This window comes from Poecile atricapillus, chromosome 1 (assembly GCF_030490865.1).
Source record: "Poecile atricapillus isolate bPoeAtr1 chromosome 1, bPoeAtr1.hap1, whole genome shotgun sequence".
In the NCBI taxonomy this organism is placed as follows: domain Eukaryota; kingdom Metazoa; phylum Chordata; class Aves; order Passeriformes; family Paridae; genus Poecile; species Poecile atricapillus.
Genome location: NC_081249.1, coordinates 123,922,278 through 123,931,406, shown reverse-complemented (window position 1 = coordinate 123,931,406; position 9,129 = coordinate 123,922,278). Strand labels below are relative to the sequence as shown.

At 63.3% G+C, this 9,129-nt stretch overlaps 3 protein-coding genes across 5 annotated transcripts; 1 reads left to right on the top strand and 2 right to left on the bottom strand.

The window, feature by feature from the left end:
- The first annotated feature begins 800 nt into the window (after positions 1-800).
- CHURC1 (churchill domain containing 1) lies at positions 801-2,827 on the top strand. The gene is made up of 4 exons (XM_058841296.1): positions 801-924; positions 1,017-1,152; positions 1,909-1,979; positions 2,411-2,827. Exons 1-4 carry the CDS (start codon positions 886-888, stop codon positions 2,501-2,503), a joined length of 339 nt encoding a protein of 112 aa, XP_058697279.1. The 5' UTR covers positions 801-885; the 3' UTR covers positions 2,504-2,827.
- Positions 2,828-3,349: 522 nt separating this feature from the next.
- Positions 3,350-4,400, bottom strand: GPX2 (glutathione peroxidase 2). Its single transcript, XM_058841246.1, has 2 exons — positions 3,994-4,400; positions 3,350-3,915 (listed from the first exon to the last, which is right to left on the bottom strand). The coding sequence occupies exons 1-2, from the start codon at positions 4,216-4,218 to the stop codon at positions 3,565-3,567; spliced, it is 576 nt and encodes a 191-aa protein (XP_058697229.1). The 5' UTR covers positions 4,219-4,400; the 3' UTR covers positions 3,350-3,564.
- A 699-nt stretch (positions 4,401-5,099) lies between these two features.
- On the bottom strand, positions 5,100-8,800 carry RAB15 (RAB15, member RAS oncogene family). Of its 3 annotated transcripts, none has more exons than XM_058841215.1 (7): positions 8,590-8,800; positions 7,261-7,321; positions 7,058-7,118; positions 6,884-6,961; positions 6,711-6,800; positions 5,687-5,752; positions 5,100-5,551 (listed from the first exon to the last, which is right to left on the bottom strand). In XM_058841215.1, the coding sequence occupies exons 1-7, from the start codon at positions 8,711-8,713 to the stop codon at positions 5,396-5,398; spliced, it is 636 nt and encodes a 211-aa protein (XP_058697198.1). In that variant the 5' UTR covers positions 8,714-8,800; the 3' UTR covers positions 5,100-5,395. The 3 variants fall into 3 exon arrangements, with proteins under 3 accessions (XP_058697198.1, XP_058697208.1, XP_058697217.1); XM_058841225.1 differs by lacking the exon at positions 8,590-8,800 and adding an exon at positions 8,237-8,540; XM_058841234.1 differs by lacking the exon at positions 8,590-8,800 and adding an exon at positions 7,915-8,216.
- Positions 8,801-9,129: the final 329 nt, after the last annotated feature.

Below are 9,129 nucleotides of genomic sequence, written 5' to 3'. Positions count from 1 at the left end.
CAGGCTGCGGAGAGGCGCAGCGCCCCGCCGACACCGGCGGGGGTACCCGGCCATCCCCCGCGGCCAGCCCGTGTCCCCCGTTAGCTCTAGATGCCCCCCAGCTAGTCCCAGGCATCCCTCAGCTAGCCCTAGGTGTCCCCCACCAGCCCTGTGAGTTCCTGAAATCGTCCCAGGTACCCCATAATTAGCCCTGGGTGACCCTCACCAGCCCTGGATGTCTCCCAGCTAGTCCTTGGTGTCCTCCATCAAACCCAGGCAGTCCCCAGCTAGCCCTGGATGACCCCCAGCTAGCCCAAGCCGCCCTACAATCAGCCCTGGGTGTCCCCCCACTATTCGTGGACGTCCCTCAGCGAGTCACAGGCACCCCCACACCTGCCCCTGGGTGTTTCCTACTAATCCAGGGTGTCCCCCAGCCAATTACCAACACCCCACAGTTGGCCCTGAATGTCCCCCAGCTAGTCCTGGGTGTCCCCCACTATCCCTGGATGCCCCCCAGGTACTTCCCAGGGTCTCCAACTAGCCCTGGATATCTCCCAGCTAATCCCATGCTGCTCCCAGCTAGCCCTAGGTGCCCTTCGCTAGTCCTAGATAGCCCTGAACCCTTCCCAGGTCACTCCAGGTGTCCCCCACTAGCCTTGGGTGCACCCAGGTAGATGCAAGTATCCCCCACTGGCCCTGAGTGCCCGACTAGTCCAGACTCCCCAATTATTCCTGCTAGCCCCAAGCTAGCCACGGGCCCTTAGGCCCCGCCCATTCTATCAAGCCACGCCCACTGGGCTCACGCAACAGGACACGCCCACACCCTGCGCCTCGGCCCCCGCCCCGTCACTGAGCCCCGCCCCTCGGCCCAGATCTCGCGACATTTGCAGGGGACGGCGGCGCGAGATGTGCGGCGGCTGTGTGGGCACCGAGTACCCGGAGCGGGTGAGGGCGGGCGCGGGGGGCGCCGGTGCCAGTCCCCGTCCCGGTGCCGGTGCCGGTCCCGGTCCCAGCCCCAGCCTGTGCTCCCGCCCTAGGGCACCACCTGCCTGGAGGGTGGATCTTTCCTCCTGAACTTCGTGGGGTGCGCGCAGTGCGGCCGCCGGGATTTCGTGCTCGTCGGCAACCGGGCCGCGGACCTGGACGGCGGGGAGGAGATCGTCACCTATGACCGTGCGGCGAGGGGCACCGGGGGGATGAGGGCCCGCGGGGGGAGCCTTGGGGTTCTTGAGGGTTGGGGGGCCTGAGGGGACCTTTGGGGTCTGGGGCTCTTGAGGGCGACATTTGGGGGATCCCTGAGCCATCCTTGGGGCTCAGGAATCGCTGAAGGTTTGAGGGCTGGGAGGGGTCGGGGCTCCGGGGGTGTTGAGTGCTCTGGGGGACCTTGGGTCTTGAAGGTCTTGACGGATGCTGAAGGCTCTGGGGGATTTGTGGAGTCTGGAGCTTGGGCGATCTCGAGGGTTAGAGAGGGCTGGAGGCGACCTTTGGGGGCTGGGGGGCACAGGTGGAGGCCTTGAAGGTTGAGGTTTGGAGGTAACATTTGTATTCTGGGGGGTCTCGGGGGCATGTGGGTTCTTGAGGGCTGGGGCGTGATGGAGAGGACTCAGAGGTCAAAGGAGGGGGAGACCTAAGGGAGGATTACTTTGAGTAGGGAAAATTGGGGGTCCCTGAGGGTGGGAATGGTGGATGCTCAGGGAAGGGGTCTCAAGTTTTAGAAGGAGCATCAGGGAGCTGCCAGTGAGCTTTGAGGGGGGTGAGTTGCTGTGGGGGGAATTTTGGGGACCTTGATGTTTTGGGGACTGGGACGTCTATGCCCCGGGGGTGAGGGCAGGCACAGAGGATTGGGGCTTGTCCCAAGAGATTGGGAGTGGGGGGATACGCCAGGGACAGTGTCCATGTCCTCTCACCCCATTGTCCCCTGCCCCACAGACCTGTGCAAGAACTGCCACCACCTGATCGCACGCCATGAGTACACCTTCAGTGTGGTGGATGACTACCAGGTTTGTCGCTTGTCCCCCAAAAGCCCTTCCTGACTCTGCCTCTGGAATTCCAGACCCCCCCTTCCACGCGCTGATTCCCACCTTCCCCAGGACAGAGTCTTGAAGGAATCAGAGCTGTATCCCTGTGTTCAGGGCTACCAGGAGTCCCCCCAGCACTAGTCCATGCCTTATGGGGGAAGCCCAACTCACCTGGTGTGGGAATGTGGGTGATGGGACGGGGCTGTGACCCCCCTTCCTCATTCCTGGCACATCTCCTATTCAGCAAATGGCCGGAAAAAGGGCTCAGGGGAGCCACTGGGGCTGGAAACGAGATCCCCTGGCTCTGATTGCAATCAGGGATCGGGTACCGGATCTGGCTCGAGTTTCCCTGTGGGGGAGCAGGGCTGTGGCAGCCCCCCTTTTTCCAGCCCTCCCCCTTTTCCTTCCCCCAGGAATATACCATGCTGTGCCTGCTCTGCGGCCGTGCTGAGGATTCTGTCAGTATCTTGCCTGACGACCCTCGCCAGATGACCCCGCTGTTCTGATCCCTGTGTATACCTCAGGATGAGCTTCCAGGAGCTCTGGGAGATCCCTGGCACTGTAATTTCTGGGGACCACACAGTCCCTGGCATGATTTGCTCCTCCAAACTTCCAGCCTGGATGCAGCGAACACGCAACACTGGATGCTCCCATGTTTCTGGAGCCTTTTGGCTCCGACCCTGAGTGCAAGGATGGGATGCAGTGCCACGGCCCAGGCCTCCCATGTGCTGAAGACCTAAAGGAGTCCCCAAAACAGGATCCAAAGGGATTCCCACCCCCTCCCACCTCAGGAGCCCGTGTATGTGGAGTAATAAATGTGACGTGTGACAGTTCGGTGGCACAGGCAGGAGTATTTTGGGGGTGGGCGTCCCCCCCTGGAGTTGGTGAAGGGTGTTGGGGGCTGATTCAGGGGACTTCTTCCATCCCAGGGGACTGTGGAATTCCTCCTTGGCCCTTCCCAGCACTGGAGAGCCCACTGCACTCTCCCAGTGTTCTCCTAAACCCTGCAGAGGAAGGACTTGGATCATTTTCCCTTCCCAAGGAGTTGGTTTCACTTCCCCCTGCCCTGGGGTCTGTAAACTGGCCCTGCCCTGCTGGGAATTCCATATTCCTGAGGCGGGAAGGAGCTGGGAAATCACTGCCCTGGGGTGGGTGAAGTGCTGCTCATGGCACCTGGCCAAGCAACACCCACAGGGAACTGGGTGCAGCCGGCCTGGCACCCACCTATCCCTGAGCCTCCATTTCCTGGATTTGGCACCTCAGGGCTGCATCCTTCTTCCTGCTTTCCCTGAAAGCCCCCAAAACCCACATGGGTATGGGTATGTTCCCAAAAATGTCATGGATCCATTTACACTCCCAAAAACCACGTGGATCCAGGCACGCTCCCTCCGGCTCATTTATTGCCACCAGCCCACGCCGCCCCGGCGGCTCCAACCCTCTGCCCCCATCAAGCCCCATCCCCATGGAGGTTTCGGAGGGGGCTGTCACTCTGCGGAGAGCTGGGGCCATCCCGGGGTGACACCTGAGCCAGGGTCACACCAGAGCCAGGATCACACCAGAGCTAGGATTACTTGGCCAGCTTGAGGAGACGCTGGATGTCGGGCTCCAGCTGGGCCGTGGGCACACGGGGGCTGTAGCGCCGGAACGGTTCCCCCTCAGGCCCCACCAGGAACTTCTCAAAATTCCAGGAGATATCGGAGCGCCGCACAGGGCTCCAGGTGACGAAGCGGGGCTCAGCCATCAGGTGTGCGGCCTCGTCAGCCGGTGCAGGCAGGTGAGCCTTGAGGTAGGCGAACACGGGATGGGTGTCGTTCCCGTTCACCTGGCACTTCTGGAACAGGGTGAAGTTCGGCTCGAAGCCGCCCCCCGGCCGCACGTGCTTCAGGGTGTTGAGGATCTCCTCGTTGGTGCCATTCTCCTGTGGTGGGGAAGGAGAAATCCAGAGCCCTGTGTTTCCCAGCTCCTCACCCCCTGCCTTGTAGCCCATAGGACTTACCTGGTATCCAAACTGGTTACAGGGGAAGCCCAGCACGACCAGCCGCCGGGGGTAGCGGGCTTGGAGCTGGTTGAGCTGGGTGTAATCCCGCACCGTGGTGCCTCAGAGCGAAGCCACGTTCTCGATCAGGACCACGCGGCCCCGGAAAACACCAAAATCCACTTTTTCCCCCTGCAAGGAGGTGGCGCTCAGGTCATAGAAGGACTTGGCGATGGGGATGGTCATGGCTGCAGGCGTGCGGCTGCTTGTGCCCCGTGCCCTGCACCGCCTCTTAAGGGCTTCCCGGTGCTCACGTCATGGTCCAAAGGTCTCCAGGCCCCGCCGTGGCTCAGGAGAAACCAGAGCCGCCTGTCCCACCCGTGGAAGGAGGAAGGTGGCATGGGGCCAAGGCAATGCTCTACCTGCCTCAATAATTCATAGCACGGCGCGGTGCGGCTGCTCATCCTAGTGCCTGCGGGATGTAGGATGCTCCCAGCCTGGCACAGCATGTTCCCGGGGGTTGGGAATGACAGTGAGAGTTGGGGAATAACGGCAGTCAGAGAGTAATGGGAATCTGGGAGCTGGGGCTCTGTGAGGCACAGGAGGAGGGGACAAGTGCCCCCAGTACTCCTCCTTGCCTGGTGCTGCCATGGCATCACCTCTAGGACCTCCAGTGCTGCCCATCCCAGTGCCCACCAGTCTCGGGGCCCACTGGTCCCAGCACCAGCTCCACCCTTGGGTCTATCTGCTGTGGTGCCCCTCCAAGTGCCTGGCAGCATCCTGGTGTCCACCTAGATCCCAGTAGGTTCCACTGTCTTAGTGCCCACCATCATCCCAGTAACCACCCATGCCAGCCCGCCACCATCCCTCTGCTGGTTCATCCCAGTGCCTCCACCAAGCTTTCCGGCCCTGTTCTCACAGCTGGGGCTGAGCTGGTAGCCTGGCAGGTCATGGTGGTGGCCATGGCACCCCACAGGCACCATGCCCCATGTCCCTGTGCCCAGCCTGGAAAGGGGACACCATGCTGGCAGCCCCAGATCACCCTCAATTATTGATCACCACTCGGGTGTCCATGCCCAGGCTGTGCCTGCTGCCATGGCATCACGCCCACAGCCCCCCTGGAGCACACGGACCACCAGCCCCTCCAGCATCACCTTTATTCTGCAAACCACTGTGTAAAACCGGGGGTCCCACGGGGTGGCGCAGGGTGGGCACACAGCGCCTGGACAGCCCTCACCCCACCCACAAACTGAGGGGGGCACAGGTGCCAGGATGGGGGGGCCCCCCTTGCCACCTTCCCATCTCCCCCCCGTTCCTGAGGGTGTCCCGTGTTGCCCCCCACTCCTTGGGGGCTGCCCCAATCCTGCCCCTACCAAGCCCCCCGACAAAGCCTGGGGAGGAGGGGTCAGGGATGTCCCAGCCTTCAACACCAGCAGGTTTTGGGGGTGTCCTCGCTCCCCAGGGGCTGCTGCTCGTCCTCCTCCAGCCGGGCCAGGGTGGGGGCACGGGGTGGCCCCCGCAGCTCATCCAGCTCCTTGCGGTGTGCCTGCAGCACCAGTTCCGTCAGCCGCGTGAAGGACTGTGGGAGAGGGGTGGGGTGAACCTGGGAGACCCCTCCAGTACCCCCTGACCTCTCCAGGTGGCCCAGACCACCCCCAGCTCCCTCAGAGACCCCCCTCCCCGGGCCCCCTTCCCCTCCCCAGGCCCCTCATACCTCCTTGATGTTGAGGTTGCTGCAGGCACTGGTCTCGTAGAAATCCATCCCGTATTCCCTGGCCAGCTGCAGCACCAGGGGTTTGGCGGGGGTGGGGGAGGTAGGATGATTTGGGGGGAGGGGGGATTCAATACCTCTGGCCCCCCTCTCTGGACCGTGCACAGCCGGGCACAGACAGACAGGAGAGCTGTGGGGTGGGGGGACTGGCATAGGGGCACACCTGGGGTTGGGTGCAGGGGGCTCTGGGAGGGGCGCTGGCTGCTTTGGGGTCCAGAGGTCACTGGGAGGGATAGTGGGGGGAATTGGGTGCTTTAGGGCTGCAGAGGAGCACGATGGAGGTGTGTGGAGGGGTTGGGGGTTGTTGGATGCCCTGGGGTAGCACTGGGCAGTAAAGGGGTTTCCTGGATGCTCTGGATGCTCTGGAGCTGAAAGGGCAGGGTCAGGGGTCCCTGGGTTCAGACTGCAGGAGCATGGGAGGGTCACTGGATACAGATAGGGACGTTTGGGGGTCCCTGGATATGGGTGGGGTTGCAGGAAGGCTATTGGGGTCCATGTGGAATGCAGGGAGGGCTTTGTGGAGGGTCTGGCCATGCTGGGATTGCAGGGAGGTGCACTGGGTGCTTTGGGGATCAAGTGGGACACTGAGGGGGTCACTGTGTGCTTCAGGGGTGCAGGAGACTATGCTGGAGGTACAGGGAGAGATTAGGGGGTCTCTGAACATTTTGCAGGTGGGGAAGAGGGAGCCTTGGGGGTGCACAACTACTGCAGGGGTGGAGGGGAAGAGGGTTCCCACACACTGGGGGAGCAGGATTTGGGGTGCCTGGGTACAGACTGCAAGATGGGGAGGGTCCCTGGTCCTGGTGGGAGGGGCTGGGGAGGTTTGGGGGTCCCGGATAGAGGTAGGGCTGCAGGAGGGCTGTTGGGGTCCCGAGTGCAGAGGGGGCTCAGGAAGAGGCTGGCCATGCTGGGGGTGCAGGAAGGGTCCTGCCCCCGGGGGGGGGGGCACACAGCAGCCCCCGCTCACCTGCAGCCCTTGCTCTTTGGGCACTTGCCTCTTGTGCTCCTCGTCCGCCTTGTTCCCGATGAGGATTTTCTGGACGCCATCAGGTGCGTACTGGGCGGGGGAACAGTGTAAGAACCCCCCTGCCACACACACACAGCTGGGGAACCTCCAGGCCTCCCCTCGTGAACCCCCACCTCATCCACGTCACTGGCCCACTTCACGATGTGCTGGTAGGAGCGCTCGCTGCTGATGTCGTACACCAGGAAAATGCCCTGCAGGGGGTGGGGGGAGGCCGTTGACATCCCAAAACTGTGCCTCAGTTTCCCCTCTCCTGTGCACCAGGACAGGGAGCTCCCTGTGCCCTGTACCTGTGCCCGTCGGTAGTACTGCTTGGTGATGGTCTGGTACCGCTCCTGGCCAGCTGTGTCCCTGCCCAGGGACAGGGGGTCAGTGCCACCTCACGTGGCATGAGTTTGGCAGGGCTCAGCCCCAGCCTAGGGTGGGGGGAGCGGGACTCATATCCCCCAAAATTTCTTCCCTCTTCCCCCCAGGATCCAGTGCTGCCACTCACCAGATCTGTATCCGCACTTTGATCCCATCCACCTCGATGGTCTTCATCTTGAAGTCAACACCTGGGATTGGAATGGGAGAGGTTTCGGGTCGTTCTGCTGTTTCCCTCTGCAGGAGCTGTTGTCACTGGGGCCCTCTGGTCCCCTCACCTCTCCTGACCCACCCAACGCCCCATCATGTCTGGTGCTGGTCCCCACACCCGGTGCCTGGCCTGGCAGGAGGCCCTGGTGCCAGGTGGTGATCCTGGTGCTCCCAGTTCCCTGGTGCTGCAGCTGTCCAGTTCTCCCAGTTCCCCAGTGCTACGGCTTCTCAGTGCTGTGGCTGCCCAGTGTTTTCGGTTCCCGGTTGCACGCTGCTCCCGGTTCCCCTGGGCCAGAGGTGCCTGGTCCTCCTGGTTCTCCCGTGCCCATGACTTCCTGGCTCCCTGATGCTCCCGGTTCCCTGGAGTCGCAGCTCTCCAGAGCTGCCGGTTTCCCAGTTTGCCTATGCTGCAGTTTCCCGGTGGTCCCGGCTTGTGAATGCCCCTGGTTTTACCGTTTCCCGATGCCCATGGCTTCCCGGTTCCCCGGTGCTGCGACTCCCGATGCTCCTGGTTCCCCGGTGCCCACGGTTTCCCCTCTCCCCGGTGCCCACGGTTTTCCTGCTCTCTGTTTACCTGTTTCCCCATGTTCCTAGTGTTGCAGCTCTCCAGTGCCCACAGTTAACCCTCTCCCGGTGCCCCCGGTTTTCCTGTGCCCACCACTCCCCGGTTCCCTGGTTCCCACTATTCCCGGGTGCCCTGTTTCCCGTTTCTCCAATCCCATGGCTTCCCAGCTCCTCGGCACTCCCAGTTCCTCGATGCCCACAGTTTTCCCGTTCACTGGTTTCTCGGTTGCTGAGTCTCCCTTGTCCTCCCGGTTCTCCGGTTCCCACGGTTTTCCCGCTCCCCGGTTGCCCATTTTCCCATTTCCCCAGTGCTGCGGCTTCCCAGCACTCACGGTTTCCTGATGCCCACGGCTTCCCAGTTCCCCGGTTTCCCTTTTCCCCGGTACTGCGGCTCCCAGTGCTCCCGGTTGTCCGGTGCTGCGCTTCCCCATTGCTCCCGATTCCTTGATGCTCCCGGTTTCACGTTTCCCCGGTGCCGCAGCTCCCTATTTCCCCGGTGTTCCCGGTTCTCTGGCTTCCCGTTTCCACGGTGCTGCGGCTCCCAGTCTTCCCAGTTGCCCGGTTCCCCGATGCTCCCGTTTCCCCGGTGCTGCTCCTCCCCACTGTTCCCGCTTCCCCGATGCTCCCGGTTCCCCGTTTCCCCGCTCCCGCCGCCGCGGCCGCCGTGCGCTGCCGGTGCCGGTACCGATGGTGGAGATGTGGGCGGGGTGGAACTGGTTGTCGGTGAACCGGCAGAGCAGGCAGGTCTTGCCCACGCCCGAATCCCCGAGCAGCAGCAACCGGAACAGCACGTCGTACTGCTTGGCCATGGCGGGCCCGGGCCGCCGCCGCCGCCGCCACACCGGGGCCGCTCCGGGGCCGCGAGCTGCGCCGCCGCCGCCGCCGCGCCGGGCCGGGCTGGCACCGGGGGATGCACCGGGGCGGGGCGGGGCGGGGGCGGCGGGAGGGGGCACCGGGAGGGGAAACGAGGGGGGCGACACCGGGGATAGACCGGCGGATGCTGTGGGGAGCGGGGAGGGGACACTGGGAATACACCGGGAGATGCTGTGGGGAATTGGGCGGCGAAACGGGGGATGGACTGAGAGGAGAGATGGGGAAAACAGTGGGACGGAGCCAGGAATGAACCGTAGGATATGCTGGGGATGCTCTGGAAAACGGGAGGTAGGAGACAGGGGATGTACCGGGGGACCAGTGAGGACTCCGAGGGCTCCGGGAGCACCGGGGA

Excerpts from the sequence above, each read along its gene's own strand:
- CHURC1 (XM_058841296.1), top strand. The coding sequence starts at position 886 with ATGTGCGGCGGCTGTGTGGGCACCGAGTACCCGGAGCGG. Across the intron at positions 925-1,016 it reads GCACCGAGTACCCGGAGCGG|GGCACCACCTGCCTGGAGGG; the intron begins GTGAGGGCGGGC and ends CTCCCGCCCTAG. Across the intron at positions 1,153-1,908 it reads GGAGATCGTCACCTATGACC|ACCTGTGCAAGAACTGCCAC; the intron begins GTGCGGCGAGGG and ends CCTGCCCCACAG.
- RAB15 (XM_058841215.1), bottom strand. The coding sequence starts at position 8,713 with ATGGCCAAGCAGTACGACGTGCTGTTCCGGTTGCTGCTGCTCGGGGAT. Across the intron at positions 7,119-7,260 it reads AAAGTGCGGATACAGATCTG|GGACACAGCTGGCCAGGAGC; the intron begins GTGAGTGGCAGC and ends GTCCCTGGGCAG. Across the intron at positions 6,962-7,057 it reads AGTACTACCGACGGGCACAG|GGCATTTTCCTGGTGTACGA; the intron begins GTACAGGGCACA and ends CACCCCCTGCAG.